The 19,063-nt window shown below is 34.4% G+C and overlaps 5 protein-coding genes across 5 annotated transcripts; 3 read left to right on the plus strand and 2 right to left on the minus strand. All coding sequences in view use genetic code 12, as the record gives it.

Moving 5' to 3' along the window:
- Window positions 1-908: 908 nt before the first annotated feature.
- On the minus strand, window positions 909-2,969 carry GAL10 (bifunctional UDP-glucose 4-epimerase/aldose 1-epimerase; the record flags this gene model as incomplete). The annotated part of the gene is made up of 1 exon (XM_049410210.1): window positions 909-2,969. The coding sequence occupies one exon, from the start codon at window positions 2,967-2,969 to the stop codon at window positions 909-911; it is 2,061 nt and encodes a 686-aa protein (XP_049260654.1).
- Window positions 2,970-4,126: 1,157 nt separating this feature from the next.
- GAL1 (galactokinase) lies at window positions 4,127-5,656 on the plus strand (the record flags this gene model as incomplete). The annotated part of the gene is made up of 1 exon (XM_049410211.1): window positions 4,127-5,656. The coding sequence occupies one exon, from the start codon at window positions 4,127-4,129 to the stop codon at window positions 5,654-5,656; it is 1,530 nt and encodes a 509-aa protein (XP_049260655.1).
- Window positions 5,657-7,905: 2,249 nt separating this feature from the next.
- SHA3 (putative serine/threonine protein kinase) lies at window positions 7,906-9,522 on the plus strand (the record flags this gene model as incomplete). The annotated part of the gene is made up of 1 exon (XM_049410212.1): window positions 7,906-9,522. The coding sequence occupies one exon, from the start codon at window positions 7,906-7,908 to the stop codon at window positions 9,520-9,522; it is 1,617 nt and encodes a 538-aa protein (XP_049260656.1).
- A 2,301-nt stretch (window positions 9,523-11,823) lies between these two features.
- Window positions 11,824-13,452, minus strand: HGT2 (Hgt2p; the record flags this gene model as incomplete). Its single annotated transcript, XM_049410213.1, has 1 exon — window positions 11,824-13,452. One exon carries the CDS (start codon window positions 13,450-13,452, stop codon window positions 11,824-11,826), a length of 1,629 nt encoding a protein of 542 aa, XP_049260657.1.
- Window positions 13,453-16,149: 2,697 nt separating this feature from the next.
- J8A68_006080 (MYG1 family protein) lies at window positions 16,150-17,151 on the plus strand (the record flags this gene model as incomplete). The annotated part of the gene is made up of 1 exon (XM_049410215.1): window positions 16,150-17,151. One exon carries the CDS (start codon window positions 16,150-16,152, stop codon window positions 17,149-17,151), a length of 1,002 nt encoding a protein of 333 aa, XP_049260658.1.
- Between the last annotated feature and the right edge of the window lie 1,912 nt (window positions 17,152-19,063).

The raw sequence follows: 19,063 nt of genomic DNA on the forward strand, positions 1-19,063 counted from the left end.
TCTTTGTCTATGGTCCGGTTGTATTGGATATTGAGAAATGGTTGATTCGGAAAGAAATGAATGGTAATGAAAAGTTTGCAAAATTTTGGTCAATTTTTTTGATGAGTGTTTTTTTTTACATATACAATCTGTTTATTGAGTTCATATACATACTAACATACAGAAATATAACAAACAGAAAAACAATATACTTTAAAGGCAAAAAGCATCATTGCCTAAAACCTCATTTCAGAACCATCTTAGAGACTGAGTGTATAAGAATAATTATTAAGACTCTTGGAGGTGTACGATACCCATTTGCGAATGAATTGGACCGTGAGCTCAACGTTCCGGCCCCCTCCACGTCGAAATTTTTGAAACTTATAAAGGAGGGCGAGGTATCGATTTAGCTGCATTAATTGAAATGGTTGAAGGGAGGAATTGCAAATAAAGAGGCGTAGCCTCCTTGGTAGTGAGCGTGGACGGCAGAGTTGCCAAAGAATCTTAGTGTCAGAAATCCAAAATAATCACCAACATTTCGTGCATTATGAAGTAACGAATTAAACGAACGAAAAGTCTTTGAGTCAATAACGATCATTGAACAGTAAGAACGGGAGTTCTAACAGATTTCCAAGCAGGACATCTTGTGAAAAATGATCGTCCGAAACAGAAGATCAAAATTCTTGCCGACATTAAAGATTTCCCACAAGCATCATAATAACTCCACTTGAGAGTCCAATGTCTCGTTATTCTCTATTTAGAACAATAATCTTTCAACAGCAAGTGAACTATACATATTTAAAATAAAACTGCCTTCGAGATTACAAATTGAAAGAAAAATTTGCAGCCAAAAAAAAAGTCGAATCATTTTTTATTTTTCTATCTACGGTATCAAACGAGAGTAACTAACAAATCTAACTATATAGTATTTAATCCTTCTTGGCAAAACTGTACTTGATGGTAGTACCATAGACTTCACCCTTCTTTAAGATAACTTGGTCAGCCCATTCCTTATGGTTAATAGCATTAACAAATCTACTTGGTTCTAAACAGAAACCAGATCTCTTACCGAAACCCTTAGTATTAACACCATCACCAGTGTAGAATTGGAAAGCTGGTTCAGTAGAAGAAACAGTCAACTTAGTGGTAGTCTTTGGGTGAACACATTCGAAGTGAGCCTTTAATGGTAAAGATCTAGTATCAATACCACAACCAGCTTCATCACCAATGAAACAGTAGTCAAAGAAAGCATCCTTATCCATGACGATTGGTTTACCAACGGTAACCTTTTCGTTCTTGATGAAGTTACCGGTTGGAAGTAAGGACTTGGCATCGACTTCCATCATGATATCAGAAGCTAATTTGACTTCAGTACCGTCAGTGGTTTCATCACCAGTAATGTTGAAATAAGTGTGATTGGTCATGTTGACAATGGTGGCTTCACCGGATAATAATTTAGCTTCGTATTGGAATTCAAGAGAAGAATCATCAATGATGTATTTGACAATAGTTTCTAATTCACCTGGGAAACCATCATTACCGTCCTTGTCAACAATTAAGAATTCAACAGTGAAAGCACCATCTTTGAACTTAACAACTGGACCTAATAAGTTTTGTTTATCAAAACCATTGAAACCACCGTGTAAGTTGTTTGGGCCTTCATTGGTAGTTAACTGATATTTCTTACCGTTTAATTCAAACTTACCTTCAGCAATTCTGTTAGCATAACGACCAACAGTGGTACCGAAGTATGGATTACTAGCTAATTTGAAATCATCACCGTTGTCATAAGCCTTAACCAAGTGTTCACCGTTGAAAACGATATCTTGAATCAAAGCACCTCTGTTAGCTAAAGCAACAGTTAAGTTACCGTTCTTGAAGGTATGCAATCTGTTAGCTAAGTTACCATCACTTTCGAAAGTCTTCCAAGAGTAATTGGCAACGTTGAAACCATATGGGTTTTCAGTAGTCCATTTCCATAAATCTCTACAAGCATCATCAATGGTAAGTTCAGCCTTCCAGCCTAATTCTTCATTGGCTCTAGTTGGGACAGCAGTTAAATCTAAAACATCACCATCTCTTCTAGCGACAACTTCATAAGGTAATTCTTTACCAACAGCCTTGCAGAAAGCATTATAGACATCGAAAACAGTAGATCCTTTACCAGTACCTAAGTTCCATTCACGGTATAAACCTTGATCATTGAGTTTCTTTAAGTATGCTAAAGCAGCAATATGACCTTTTGCTAAATCAACAACGTGGATATAATCTCTGATTGGAGTACCATCATGACTATTATAATCATCACCGAAGACAGATAATTTTTCTCTTCTACCAACAGCAACTTGAGCCAAGTATGGTAATAAATTGTTTGGAACACCTAAAGGATCTTCACCTAATAAACCAGATGGATGAGCACCAATTGGGTTGAAATAACGTAAGACAGCGAATTTCCAAGAATCTGGTTGACTTTCATAAACATCTTTCAAAACAGTTTCAATAACAGCCTTGGTTCTTCCATATGGGTTAGTTGGATCTCTTGGACAGTGTTCTGGGATTGGAATCATGGAATTGTCACCAAATCTAGTAACATCACCATAAACAGTAGCAGATGAACTAAAGACAAGAGATTTAACACCATTGGCCTTACAAGCAGCCAATAAGTTAACAGTACCATTGACGTTATTGTAATAATATTCCAATGGGATCTTAGTGGATTCACCAACGGCCTTTAAAGCAGCAAAATGGATAACACCAGCAATTTTATATTGTTGGAAAACTTGGTTTAATTCTTCAGGCTTTCTGAGATCAGCATTAACAAATGGAACTGGTTGTTTAACAATGAATTCAATTCTGGCAACAGCATCATAACTGGAGTTACTTAAGTTATCAAGAATAACGACCTTGTAGCCGTTGTTGATAAGTTCGATAACAGTGTGGGATCCGATGTAGCCTGCTCCACCGGTAACTAAGATATATTCGTCTGACATGCTTGTTGTTGTCTGTTTGTTTGATTGTTTGGTTAATTCGAAAAGAACGAAAGAAAGGAGAATGAATTGGAGATTAAAAAATTTGCTTTTGCTTCGGTGTCATGAAATGTGGTGATCAATAGAAAACGGTTTCTCAAAGAAGAGGGGGTCAAAGCGATGCGAAAAATTTGGGGGGAAGGTAGTTCCAAATTAGTGGCGCATTAAAATTGCAACGTTACATTTGAAGACCCTGAAGAAAAAAAGCTAAATTTAAAAAAATCCTGGGGCGGATGGTTCTTGTCGAATGTAATCCGGAGAAACCTTATTTCTTGGATGGAGGGCAATCGATCGATCGGCAATAGACAATCCGTATGTCCCTTTCAATGGTTCTTTGTGTAAAACGTCATCAGACAAAAAATTTTGAATTTCATCTCCTGTTATTGTTTTGTATTTCTATTGTCCAGATAGGATGAAATATCGGAAAGATGTACATTTCTGGGTTTGAGAATGTCACGAGCTGGTCGAAACGTTGCCAGACGGTGCATAAAGGATGTCAGAATTGAGCAAGTCTGTCCCCTTTAACGTTGATTTGCCATAGGATTTGCAGCCAATTCATTAAAGTTTAGTACCCGGCTTTGCCGAAACCTTAAATTTTTAGAACTGTTCTAAATCTACCAATAATTTGGCTACTCCTTCGTTCATGAAAAGCAATCCACGAAGGCTCGTGGGGTGGTTCTATCATCCATAGACAACATATTATTATCCCGCAATCTTCGGAAAAATTCTTCCAGACAGTTTTCCTACAAAAAAATGTCAGATGTAAAAGAAAAGAAATTGTCTGGCATGATTTCGATGCAGACACAAAATCTGTCATCACGGAAAAAAATATTTTCTAGATTCTTTTTTTTTTTTTAACGCTGCCCACTTTTCCGACACTTTTTTCCAGCTGATCTCTCACCAAAAATGTCCCAAAAAATGCAACGTTGCAGTCATGTGGGGATTAGGGTGTGGCGAATGAGAAACTTCTCCTAATTATTTTTTAGCATGTTTTTATTTTGGAAAATGTCATAGAAAAAACCAAACGATGGTGAAAGAAAAGGTATAAAAACAATTCTATCGAAATGAAAAGTTCTTTTCTGAAACCTCCTTTTCAAATTATCTAATAACGTTTCCAAAAAATGTCTTCAGTAGTTCCTGTTTTTGAAGATTTATCCTTCTATTCTAATCCAAAAGGTCAAGAAGGTAGATATAATGAATTAACTTCCAAATTCAACCAATATTTCCCCGATGCCAAAATTGATTTCTTTTCTCGTTCTCCCGGGAGAGTAAATGTTATTGGTGATCACATTGATTATAATTTCTTCCCAGTATTACCTATGGCTATTGAAGTCGATGTGGTTGCTGCTGTTTCAATTAATGAATCAAATAAAATCAAAATCACCAATGTTGACAACGACGACTTCCCTGCTCAAACCATTGAAATCCCAGGTGATCCAAAACAGACCGTTTCAATTAGTCAAGAACATAGTTGGGGTAATTATTTCAAATGTGGTTTAATTGTTGCTCATAAATTCATGATGGAAAATAGAGGTTTGACTACCAGTTTGAAAGGAATGAATCTTACGTTTAGTGGTACTGTTCCAACCGGTGGAGGTTTATCTTCATCTGCTGCATTCTGTGTTGCTTCCACATTGGCCGTGTTATATGCGAATGGAGTCAAAGACATTACTAAATCCGATCTTACTAAGATCACGGTTGTTTCTGAACATTATGTCGGGGTTCAAACTGGTGGTATGGATCAATGTGCATCTGTATATGGTGAGAGTTCCAAGGCATTGCTTATTCAATTCAAGCCGGAATTAAAGGGTATTCCATTTGAATTCCCAGTTAAGGATTTAACTTTTGTTATTACTAATAGTTTACAAGTTGCTAATAAACATGAAACTGCTCCTATTCATTATAATTTACGTGTTGTTGAAATGGGTATTGCTTCTGATTTATTAGCTAAGAAACTTGGTCTTAGTGGATTACCACAAGATTCTAATGTTAAATCCAGTAGTTTAAGAGGAGTTATGGATGGGTATTATACTTCTGTTTTGAAGCAAGATGTTTGGGATGGTAACAATATTGAAATTGGTATTCAAAGATTGATCACTATGACTGAAAAAGTGGAACAAGAATTAACTAATCAAGTTGGATATAGTGTTGAAGAATGCTGTCAAGAATTAGGAATTTCCGAAGAAGAATTCAAAATCAAATATTTATCAATTTTCCCAGTTAGATTTGATAAGTTAAAACTTTATCAACGTGCCAAACATGTTTATAGAGAAAGTTTAAGAGTTTTAGAAACTCTTAGACTTTTGAAATCTAATATTACTGATCCAGTAGAATTCTTAAATCAATTTGGTAAATTGATGAATGAATCTCAATTAGATCTTGATGCTTTAAACAATTCTTCAAATGATAAACTTAATGAAATTTGTTCCATTGCTCTTGCTAATGGTGCTTATGGGTCTCGTATTACTGGTGCTGGTTGGGGTGGATCTCTTGTTCATTTAACTACTACTGATAAGGCTGAAACTTTGAAACAAGCCTTTATTGATCAATATTATAAGAAAGAATTCCCTGAAATTACTCAAGCTGAATTACTGGAAGCAATTATTGATAGTAAACCAGCAACTGGAAGTTGTGTTATTACAACAAAGTAAAATTAAGTTATGTGTTTCCGAATCTTAATGGATTTATGTTTAAAGTATATAGAAGCTTGTTTTTTTCTCATATAAAAACTAATAGAACGATGATTATTGTGTTCAACCAAGCTTTTCCCCCTTGTAGAAGTTCAATTGATTGTAAATATTCCACACTGGTCAACATCTTTTGATTAGAATCCATTTAACTTATTTTTCTGCACCGATAACTCCGCTAAATGTGTAGTAGTGGACAAGAAACGTAATCATATTCAATACTCTTTAGGCTTTTACTTCCCTATATATAAAAGTGGACATAACCCCCTTGATACAGGTAGATGTACATACCAAGGTCATGACTTTTCCCTTCCTCTACGATAATGCAGACCCCCCAAACTGGTCCGTTTAACCTAAAAGAGTGAAAAGGGATACAACGGGGGACTCAAACCCTTAGTCAATGGCACTTAACGTTTTCATGTAACACAATTGTTTTAGGGTCATACACATTTCTTGAAAAAGGGAGGGAGAGAAAGAGACAGAGATCAAAATTCGCAACTTAATTTTTTTCGATATCCCCACAGCAGACAATCAATTCAAAACCGGTTGCAAATTTATTCGGAGTGAATAGCCGAAACACCGTAGCCAAGCGTTGAACACAACTATCGGAACAAACCGAGGTTTGGTATAAGGCTAGGCAAGTGGAATGGATAAATACATAAGGCGATGGTTATACATATATCTATGTATCAGATACGTTTGTGGAGAGATTGAAGATCAGATGTGACAGAGTTACGTTTTCTCTGGGGAGCTAACAGAAGGGTATGGGTGTGTCAGGTTTGAAAGATATAAAATCCGGGCGGACTCCCCGTAAGGGAGGGAAAAAAACTAAATGGTACGGGGGGAAGTAGTGAACTATTCCGAAAAAATGTAATTTTAACACGGGGAGGAATGGCGGTATGGTACGAGGTTGCAGTAGAGACGTGGTGATGGTGGTGCTGCTGTTGGTGGAATCTCGTCATCAATTATGTAACCCAAAAAAGAAATTATTATTTTTTTTTAGTTGGGAAATAATCGTCAGATTTTTTTTTTGGTTTCTTGTGATTGTTGAAAGCCTTGTTGTAATAATGAGACTAAAAATATTTTTTTTGCCCAAGGTATTGATAATGGCATTCTCAGAAAAAAAAAACTCAGGTGAGACAACTTCCTTTTTTTCTTCCGGAAATGTAAATTTTAATGCGAGAGAAAAAGATTAAGTTTTCTTGAGTCACTCATTCCAAACTAACTTTGATTCCTAGAATTTCCGATACGCCGCACAATTTGTTAAATTGATGATTCTTTTCTAAAATTAAGTCCGAAAAAAATGATTGATCTACGTCATATTTTATTCTTACTAATCTGATGCCTTGACAGATATATCGCCGAAACAATCTTCATGGCTGAGCTGAAAATTTGTCAAATGGAAATAAATTGAACTTACTAATCAACAAGTCTTCTGCCAGCAAAGACCAACCCTGAAAGAAGAAGGGGGTTGAAAGTTAACAGTCAAAAGTTTAAAAAAAACTTAAGTCCCCCTACTGCTGATACTTATCGGAATAATTAGGAACAATCATAGAATTTATGCTGTCACTATAATTTTTTCTAAGAAATAAAATGGCTTGGGTTAGCTCATGAGCTGATTTTTCATTACCCAACTCATTTTTTCTTGGGTTTTTTTCTTAGCATAAATTCCGAAAAAAATATTCTTCCTTTTTTTTTTTTTTTTGCAAGGTGGTAGTAGTACTCTCCACATAAATTTGTATCGATGGTGTGGTAGAAATGTGGTGAAATACACAAAGAATTTGCACAAATGCTTGAGCGGAGAATGGTATTAGGTATCCAGAGGACTGGAGTACCAAATTGGTATTCTTCAATTCCTATTCTTATCTCATGGAATACTCCGGATGTTCTCCAGAAATTAAAAAGTAAGACGTCAAACATGAAAAGAATAAATAAAATAAAATATTTTTTAATGTGTGTTTCGTTTATTTTTATTATGTAAACTTTATTTTTTTAATTTAAAGTTTTAAGAAAGAAACAAAGAAAAAAAGGAAATTTAAAAAAGTAAAAATAATTATTTATAAATATATAAACCTCATAATCATAAAGGAATATAAAATAGACAAGATATGTCTAAAATGATTAACTTTAAATTTATATTTCCTATTTCCTTTTAACCAATTACTTTTAACAATTACACATACAACGATTACTATATAAACAATTAACTAACAATGACACTAGACATCTTACCATTACTTGATGTTCATCTGCAAATATCAAAACCTTATATCACCGAGACTCAACAACAACAACAAAAACAACATTTAATAAGACAAAGACAGAATCCTAATATGACATTGGATGGATATATGCTTAACCATGAACTTAGATTCATCAAGAAGATCGGTGCAGGTACATATGGGTTAATCTATTTAGTGGAAAATATTCATACTGGTAGAACATTTGCTGCAAAAATGTTATTAAAACAACCACCATTTAAACAAGGAGACCCTAAGGATTCTTCAGCTAATAAGAAAATCATTCAAAAGACTTTTTATTCATATTTCTTGGATCATCCATGTCCACAACCTAATCCAATTAGATTAGATTATATTCAACAACAAGGACATCAATGTCAATTCTTAATGGAAATCTCCTTACATTTAAAAGTACATCATCATCCAAATGTCATGTCAATTCATCAAGTGTTTGATTTGGATAATTTTGCAATTGTAATCTTATTAGATTATTTTGAACAAGGGGATTTATTTGGAAATATTATTGATAAACAAATTTTCCAAAATCATCCATATGATAAACAATTATTAATGAAGAATGCTATGTTACAATTAATCGATGCTGTTGAATATTGTCATCAAAATAGCGTATATCATTGTGATTTAAAACCCGAGAATATTATGCTTCGTTATAACCCCAACTACAAAAGACCAGCCAATTCACCCATAATTGATTATAATGAACTTCATTTAGTATTAATTGACTTTGGTCTTGCCATGTCATCTGATTTGATTTGTTGTAATGCATGTCGTGGCTCTTCATTCTATATGGCTCCTGAAAGAACAACCAATTTTAATACTCATAAGGTTGTTAGAAATTTAGTTGATATGTCACAATATCATTCAGTTGATGTTAATAATACTACTGTCAATGCATCTAATTGTAAATATTTACCTACATTAGCTGGAGATATTTGGTCATTAGGAGTTTTATTTATAAATATTACTTGTGCTAGAAATCCATGGCCAATTGCCTCATTTAATGATAATCATAATGATGTATTTACAAGTTATATTTTAAATAATAATAAGGATATCTTATCAGCAATATTACCAATTTCAAAGAGTTTCAATCGTTTATTAGATAGAATCTTCAAATTGAATCCAAATGATAGAATTTCATTACCAAGTTTATATCAAGAAGTTATTAGATGTGATTTCTTTAATGAAACCACCGAAGAAAAACAGACTCAAGAACGTCGTCGTCATAGTCATCATCATCACAGTGGTCACAACCACCACCACCATCATCATCACAGTAAAGTTGTTGAGCAACTTGAACAAATTAAACAACCACTGCGTAAGAGTAATCCACAATTATTCACTCCACCAGAAACAACCGGTTATAATTCATATGCAAGTGAAGATGAAAACAACATTGATGATCAATATTATACTAGTGAAAATCAATCACGACAACAACAACAGGTTGATATTCATAAGTATTATTATGAAGAAACAAAACAAACAAATTCATATACTACATTACATTCACATTTACCGAAATTCAATTTGGAAACTCCAAGTAATAGTATTGTATACTTGGAATAGAACAAGATTCACGATTTTTTTATGTATTTTTTTATTACGATTATTTAATGATTGGGATTTAACGAATTTATTATCAACAAGAGTTTGGGTTTTTTTATTATAGAGAGGTTACAATATAAAATGTTTTATTATATAAAAGTTTTGTTTAGGTTTATACAAAATTATACGGATATCTTTATTTGGGATTATTACATTACTTTCTTTCATTTGTAGATATTATAGAAACACATAATATCAACTCTTCTTTCTCGTATAACGAAACGTTTTCAACCATACTGGTAACTTCTTTATGATCTCTCTAAATATTTTTGACACCCCTAATTGAAATATTATGTAACACCGAGTCCTAGGAGTTTATGCATGAAGCGGACATAATTGCAAAAAAAATAAATGGGGCGGTTCTTAACTTCCGGTTTTGTACGAACGCGACACATTCCATTTTTATCTTGCATTAATAATTATTTTTTTTCTTTCCTCAACAGCATAAGATGAACTGATGTTTTATTTTTTGTTGGTCCATCAGTCAGTTATCATCGTTCTATTTTTTTTACTCAACATACTATCCTCATGCAATATCTTCACCCAGAAGTTTCATCATTGTATATCACCCGCACCCCCCAAGAACAATCGAGATACAAGAAGACATTCATAACCTGATTTCACTTGTATAAGAATATGTTACGGGATTTCCCGATATCCTCAGATCATTATCATCTCCTGATATTCCATGTGTGTAATTACAAACAATTAAACTTTTCGGGTGGAGAGAGAGAAATGTTTCTTCCCGTGGTCCGAATTATCTCTCTGAACAGTACGAGAAATTCAATCAATTATTTTTATATTGGTGCCTTAAATTACGCCTGATATCTTGCATTTCAATGATTTGGGCGATCGGCGATCGGCCGTCACACGCCGTCACACGAGGGACATGAGAGGCTTAAGGAGGGATCGGCAGGGAAATTAATGAATTAATTAATTCAGATCTGGATCGGTGAGATAAGTCAGTCATACTTTGTATTGTATTTCTCGTATATCCCTGGCTCTTGAATCTTGTATGAAATATGGAACTTGGATAAGCATGTTACAGTTTTGTTGGGAACCCCTGATTTTTGGGACGGATACAAAAATTAGTTGTCGTGGGATATTTCAATAGGGAAGTCAAACAGGACAGAGATGAAACTCTTTTTTTTTTTACATAATAGCGCTAAACTACGTACAATATAAAAAAGGCCATATAGAATGAAATTCGGTTTCGGATAATCTATTGCTTCCTTTTTACGTTGGTCTGTTATATGTCTTACCAATTACTTCATAAAAATATTTCAAAAGATTTTGAAATTTTCGTGACGGCATTTGACAGTACATTTCCGATGCATACAAAATAAATTACTGCAAAAAAAGTGACGTTTCTTATTACACTGTCATCCAAAAAAAAAAATCTGATAATAAGCCCCCCACATGAAAAGCCGTGTCTGGAATAATGATCTGTACCTTCTGGAATAATTTTAAAAAAAATAATACTCGATCTCCTTCTCCAATAATAACCGTTCTCCCCACAATTCAAGTTTCAAAAATGTAAATGACTGTTCTATTATTGTGTCTATTTTGTGGGGAATTGGATTAACCGTATATCCCAAGAGTCGTGAAACTTGGTTTAGACTCTTCAGTTGTTGTTTCGAGACATTGATTTAGAGGGTAGACAATTTATCCCAGGGCCAAAACTCCTCGGAGTCTCCAAAAACTACACAAAGCGTATCCTCGGGCATTACGTGCGACTCGTACTCTATGGAGTGATACACCGGCTAGGATCATCAAGCTGGCTATCCCGCTTATATCAGTGGCACGGTATTGTGTTGCTGCTGTGTCTCCTGCGGTCTGCAGTGACTGTCCATTCGTGGTCGCTCCTATCTAGACTTGAACTTGTGTGAGAACTGAATAGAATATATTCTATGATTCTACTAACAAAATATGTCTAATTCCTTTAACAATGAATCGTGGCTGTCCATTCGTGGTCGCTTCTATATAGACTTGAACTAGAGTGAAACTGAACATAATATATTCTATGATTCTACTAACAAAATATGTCTAATTCCTTTAACAATGAACCACACTTACTGTTAGTAAAGTATCCCCAAACTAAGAAAAAGCAAAAAGAATGGTAAATCTAAACATCTTATTTATTATTATTTATATGTAAACATTGTATTATACAAAAGTAATATTATATATATATTTATATTCATTAAAAGGAAACAATCATTATCACGTAAACCAACAAAGCATATAGACTCTGCTTTAAGGTTAAACCTTCTCTTCGGAATTAGTATCCATTAAACCTTCACCATCTTCTTTATGTTGAACACTTAACTTTCTAGCTAATTCAGCTTCTGAAGCAATAGGAATATGTGGTATCCAAGAAGCAGATCTCCAAGCTGGAACGTTTTCATCCCACATTTGTCCGATTTCTTCCAAACGTTTACCTCTAGTTTCTGGGAATCCGACAAATACATGAACTGCCATAACAATACAGAAAACACCATAAATAATATAAGTTCTCCAAGAAATGTTTTGGAAACCTGATGGAGTATACATAGCAATAGCAAAGTTAATAATCCAATTAGCTGAAGTAGAAATAGCATTACCTCTTTGAGAAATACGGTTATCACCCCAGATTTCAGAACAGTAGACCCAGATACCAACACCCCAAGTAGAAGCGAAGGAACAGACAAACAAATAACAACAAGCAATAACACCTCTGGAAGCAGACTTGTTTTCTTCTGGGATTCTAATATTAACCGCTTCATTTCCACTGTCAGCCCATGGAACAGAATAAGTAGCTAAGATACCTGCAACACCGAATTGGAAAATCATCATCATAACGGCACCTCCCATTAATAATGGTCTTCTACCAACCTTATCAAAGAAATATAATGCTGGAACAGTACAGATAGTGTTTAAAACATATTGAATTGAAGAAGCAACTAAATTGGCATTACCGGAATAACCAGCCATTTGGAAAATATAAACAATATAATACATCATAACATTCATACCAGTCAATTGTTGCCAAATTTGAGCAAACATAGCGGTGAAAGTTCTTCTAATATACTTCTTTCTAAATAAAGTAGCATAACCAATATTAGCAGCAGCAGCATCAATTAAAAGTTGTTCTTTAATTTCAGCAATTTCAATCATAACATCTGGATCTTCTTTGTTACCTTTAGCTTGAATCTTAGAAACAATATATTCAACTTCATCCCAAGCACCTTGTTTAGCTAACCAACGTGGAGATTCTGGAATAATGAAACAACCAAAGAATAAAACTAAACCTGGGACAATTTGTAAACCCCAAGCAATTCTAAATGAAGCAGTACCATCAATGTGACCTAAACCATAAGAAAGATAGAACATAATTAAAATACCTAAAGTAACTGAAAATTGGAAAAGTCCACCAATTAAACCTCTAATCTTTCTTGGAGCCAATTCAGCACCATAAATAGGAGCAACAGAAGAACCAAAACCAACACCAAGACCAGAAATAAGACGACCAATAATTAATTGGGCTCTATTTTGAGATGATGATTGAATAGCAGCACCAACCATCCAGAAAAATGCACAAATCAATAAAGATAATCTTCTACCAAATGGTTCAGAAACAAATGAAGATGCAATGGAACCAAAGAATGAACCTAAAGCCATACAAGAAGTAATGAAACCTTGAATATCTGATCCTGGATTATCAAAGAATCTCTTATATGAATCAGTACCAATAAAAGCTGACATGGAAGAAATATCAAAACCGAACATCATACCAGCGATGGTAGAAAACATAGCAATGAAATAAACATTATAAATCTTTGGAAGTTTATCTAAACCTCCCCTAACCTTCAAAGCGGGTTTGGAAAACGCTCTTTCAATTTTTGATGACATAATAAAACTTGAGCTTGTAAAGTCTCTGATGATATAAGAAAACCCAAATCGACTTCATCATAAAAAGTGGAATCTATCGACCTTTTATACTGCAAAATTTTTTTTAAAATTATTATTGGCAAGGCCAAAAGCCAGCGGAGAATTCTGCGTCAATCCCCCCATAGTTGTCCCGGATGGGGGAATAATTCTCATATTTGCTTAATAATTTATTCCTTTTTGTGCATCATATTTCCACCAGACAGAAAATAATATATTTTGTGTGGTGGGGGCTAGTAACAATTATTTTTTTAGCAGCCAAGAAACAATGGGAAGTTTGGATCTTTCGGATAATTTGAGATGGTCACCAAAAAAAAGCAACACGCCAGATCTTACAAAAAATTTTTTTTGTTTCTTTCTACCCTTAATACTGTACGGCCAGCTTTTCTTTTCCGAGAGTATCTCAAAAGCCCAACTCAGTAAAAATGGGGCATTTTTCCTAGCGGTGAAGGTCCAATCAGCTTACTTTTTTTTGCATGAGCCCACTCTTCCACGGATTGGAATTATATTATTCCGAAGTGAAGATAAATTTATCCGGTGTACATGTTCTATTTAAAGAATATCTATCATTTGCATTAGAATTTTCACCTATTGACCCCCATCAAATGTACCCCATATGACATCAAGGTCACAATTGAACCGGGTAGAGTTCCGAAATGGGGATTGCATAAACAACTAAACTAATTTTGTATTTCAATGATCTATTGAAATTACATATAGCTCTTCATAAAAAATATTTTTTCTTCTGGAGAAAGAAAAAAAGTGTCTGAAAAATTTATCCGAATGATTTTTTTTCTCGATCGGGATTATTATTGTTGTTAGGTTTTCTTTTACAATTTTTGAGATTTTACTTGTTCCTAGTTCCTTTTTTTAAGACGTATCATCAGATCTTGACAGATCTCTCTAAGCCAATAGGTTCCTGGATGTTAAAAAAGAAATCACGTCCACTCCCGAGAAATGAGATCTAACTACAAGATTGGCCTTCACGGTCGTTTCCTTCAATTCCAAAAGGAAAAAGCAGTCACGGATTAAGTTGCGACCGTGGCTTACTACCACAATTGTTATTGTAACATCTCAAATTGTGACGAGCTCATACAAAAAATCAAATGTCAAAAATTAGTAAGAGAGATATTTTTTATGCAGACATTTTTTTTATTCCTCTCCTCACCTGTTTCGGATAATAATCGCGCATATCCAAAATTTCTGTCATTCAAGTCACCGATATTTTCAATTATATGACCACTTTCTAAACTGGTGATTAAATTCTTAATTTCATTGTCTGTAAATTAGTTTAAATTAATCTAAGCTATTTCGTTTGAATTTGATGTCATAAATAGGGTGATGATGTAAGGGTCGGCACGATTACTTTCTCCTGTCGTGTCATTTTCTCGGAAAATTTTTTCCTGGCCAAACGGCACTAAATGTTCTGACACAAGAACGTTGTTTTTCCTGTTTTGTGTCACCCTGAAATTTTAGAAATTTGTGTCTGGGATATTTTTTTGGATTGTTTTAGAACCATACGCTGGGAATGAAAGCTGACAAAATTAATGTCTGATTGGCTGTTGGTGATCCCCCACTCCGCATGTCACCAAAAGCTCGGACACGGATCGAAATGTTTTGAATCTTGATTGTTGATGTTTTTTTAATAGATCCATGCTCGACATTAATCTTGTAACCCTCGCTAAGACAACCTTGACATGATCTAAAATCGGTTAGTGGGTCGCTTCTTCAAGTTTAAGCTTTAGTTCAGCGCAATGCAACGTTGCATTTTTTTGCCACTTTTTTTCATGAAAATTAAAGCCGTAAAAAATATCTGGAGATTCAATAAAGTACAAAATCATTATATCTAATTGAAGACAAAGAACCCCTTGTGGAGTCATGTGGTGTCTCCCATAATTCCCGCATGTGCATCCCTTAGATCTTTTTATCACTTTGATTTGTAAGCTTTAGCCACCCGCCTCCACTTCATTGTCTCTTTGTTCACAGTTAGCAACCATATTCTTCGCAAAGATTCGCTTTGTCAAATCTTGGGGTGAGTTAATTATCTAATTTATTGTTGCGAAATGTGTGAATTTCTCTCAATTAGTGGTTAAACAATTACCCATGAAATTGATTTTAACAATGGGGTCTAGCGTTTTTGCTGGGAAACTTGGGTGAAACGTTCCATTTCCTGAGTCCAAAGTCACTGAAACGTTCCATTTTTTGGAGCTTCCTTCAAGGAGTTACTCCGCTTTTTGATTATAATTGAACCAGTGTTCCCTTTTTGTTGGGTGGTTTAAAAATTTTTGATGCAAAACAGATTTTTACATCTTCCCGAAAATATTAACGAACAAATATTTTTCGCCTAGGTTTTTCCGGGGTTTTGTAACGTTGCATTCAACAGCTCCTTACTACTGAACACCATACAGAAAACCAAAAAAAAGGACTTTATTAAATTGCTTAAAACACTTCTACTTTCACTCTAATCTTCCAAGGAGATTTATCCCATCCTAGATAGTAACAGCTTTGGAATGGTCTTCATAGTCTAAATATGCCTATAATCAGTTACGTAAATCCTTTTGCTGACCAATTCTCCTGCATATTGTCCAAATTTCATTAAGTATGAAAAAAAATTCCCACGATGAGTTCCAGATAAACAAACTCACTTTTTCATTCATGATCATGTCAGTTAGTAAAAAGATAAAATTAGACAAGATGGTTAAGATATGTACTCACTCCGGTTCATTCCATGCCGATGAATCACTTGCTGTTTATTTATTAAGATTATTACCAAAGTACAATCAAGCTGAATTGGTTCGTTCAAGAAATCCAGCTGATTGGGAAGCCAGTGATATTGTAGTTGATGTAAGTGGTAAATACGACGGTATTAAATATTTTGATCATCATCAACGTGAATTTAATACCACTTTCAATGGAAATTATAAGACTAAGTTATCCTCTGCAGGATTGGTATATAAGCATTTTGGTAGAGATATTATCAAGGAAGTGTTAAAATTGACCAATGAAAATGATGTCGAATTCTTATATGATAAGATGTATAAAGAATTTATCGAATCACTTGATGCTAATGACAATGGTATTAGTAACTATCCAAAAGATGTTTCTCCTAAATTTTCTGATAAGAATATAACATTACCGGCTATGGTCTCTCGTTTAAACCCATCCTGGAATGAAAGTTGTACTGACGCCGACTTTGATCGTCAATTCTTAAAGAGTTGTGAATTGATGGGTTCTGTATTTGTATCTATCTTAGAAGGATATGGTAAGAGTTGGTTGCCTGCTAAATCTATTGTTCAAGAAGCTTTTGACAAACGTTTTGATGTTGACGCATCTGGTGAGATCTTAGTCTTAACCCAATTCTGCCCTTGGAAGGAACATTTATATGCCATTGAAAAGGAAAACAACGCTGAAGGAGTTACCAAGTTTGTATTATTCAAGGATTCTACCGATAAATGGAGAGTTTCTACTGTTTCTGTTACCTCATCATCTTTTGAATTTAGATTAGGTCTTCCAGAAGAATTAAGAGGATTAAGAGATGAAGAATTAAGCCAAAAGAGTGGTGTTGCGGGTTGTATCTTCATTCATGCTGCAGGATTCATTGGAGGTGCCAACTCCGAAGAAGGTGTCTTGAAATTAGCAAGAATGTCATTGGAAAAGAAATAAGCTTAGTCTCTGATGAACATTAGATAGTGTAATATATAGGTATATACATAATGAACCCTGGTAGCGTGCTAATAAGGGCTTTCCGGTTATCAAATGCTACGACGCAAGACAAATTTGTATAGTTTTCCTTGTCTTATTAAGATAAAGCCGTATAACTATTACTCTGTAAGATGACCCCTGTCCTTTCAGGAATATGGTTTTCACGGAGATTGATTGTTTCTTTAGGGTCTGTTAAAATCTTTTCCGAGTGGAAATAGAATGTACCTCGTCGGATTTCTCTATTCACAATTGCAATACGATTTGGAAATTTATTCCAACAAATTCCTCTTTACCGATTAAGAGCGCTGAATATTATAATAGACATCGTAAAAGTATATTGGTATTTTCGGTTGTACGCTATCTGTTACCGCGGGAAGTCATTCTGTATGTAGCTTTCACCTATAAGATCATATGCACTCTCCCATCAAGGGTTTGTAAGTCTGAGAGTTCCCAGTCCATCATCCTGCGCTGCTTGGTATGTGTCTCCCTATAGGAATACATTTTTGTGGTTGCTTGAACCGTCCTGGAAGGAGACCCTCCAACTCTCTAATGCAAAGCTCTAAGTTAATATATCCGACGAATTACTGGCCATCGGGTCATACCCTCTTAATTTTCTCTCTCGTGGAATACGGAACGGTGAAGTCGTGTATTTGTCTTTCAATATATCAAAAACCCTGGTCCTCAAAGTGGGGTCTAGGTTGTAATACATGTGTCAAGCTCATCTCCGTTTGGTAGCACCGCGGCCTGAACAAATGCAGTGTAGCGACCCGTTATCCTTAATTGACCGCTGAATCTCAAGTTACCTGCATATTGTTGTACCAACCCACAACGCTGTTAGCTTTCTCTTTTCAAAAATATTCTGGTCTCTCACAGAGATACAAATTATTAAGTTAAGTAGTGGATTCAAAGGGAAATATAATGAAGAATGGATTCTATACATTTTTTTTCTCTTATAACATTAAGGAAAATCTACAAAGTATTTAAAAACCTACATAGAAAACGCCCCTGCTTTCTTAGTTAGACTAAGAAGGAATATCAGCGTAGGCGTAATTTAGAAAAATCGTTTTTGTTTGATTTTTTCTTTTACAAAAATGGTTCAAACTTTATTTTTAATACAAACTATATATACACTCCTACATATAGAAATTTTATTTTTTTTTTTTCTTATATCTTTTAGTTTGTATGTCTGGATGTTTCCCTCTTGTTCCAATTGGTAGCATCGTCCGGAAAACCGCGTTGTTTCATGATTACGTAAACTGAATAATTTTGCATATTTCTACTTCATCTATAAAGACTCATCCTGTCTAATAAGACCAACGGTATAAGAAGATCAAGAAGAATAAAACATATAAAAGTATCTCAATACTCAATCTTGTGTATTTAAGTCTGGTATTTTGTACATGACAACTGAAGATGTCAAGCATTGAATCAAGTTTTTCATCTTTCGTATAAAGTGACTGTAATGCGGCTGAGTATCATGTTTATATCGTTCCATGTGATGCAAGAAGAAGTATGAATCTGTACACCTATCTTCATGGAACAGCCATAAACATACATATATGTAGAAAAAAGGTTTCATTGGATATATATTGTTTCATATTTTATAAAACCGAGTAAGAATTTTCTAAGATCTAATAATCCTAAGAAATTAATTTGATTGAGAGTGTAAAATAAGAAGGGGGGATAGTCCAAAAGGAATCAAGAGCTAGTATGATTGAATATTCTTTATAGATTTTCACGTGCTTTACAATCTGTTACTTAATTTATTCTTAATTGTAAATTGAATGAATGAGGTAACGCGCAATTTCTTTGATCATGAATGAATCAGTGTTATTTACGAATTTGTAGGTAGTATTGTGTTGAGTTTGCAGGA

Source organism: Hemisphaericaspora subhashii (assembly GCF_019202705.1).
Source record: "Hemisphaericaspora subhashii strain CBS 10753 chromosome Unknown scaffold118, whole genome shotgun sequence".
Lineage (NCBI taxonomy): Eukaryota > Fungi > Ascomycota > Pichiomycetes > Serinales > Debaryomycetaceae > Hemisphaericaspora > Hemisphaericaspora subhashii.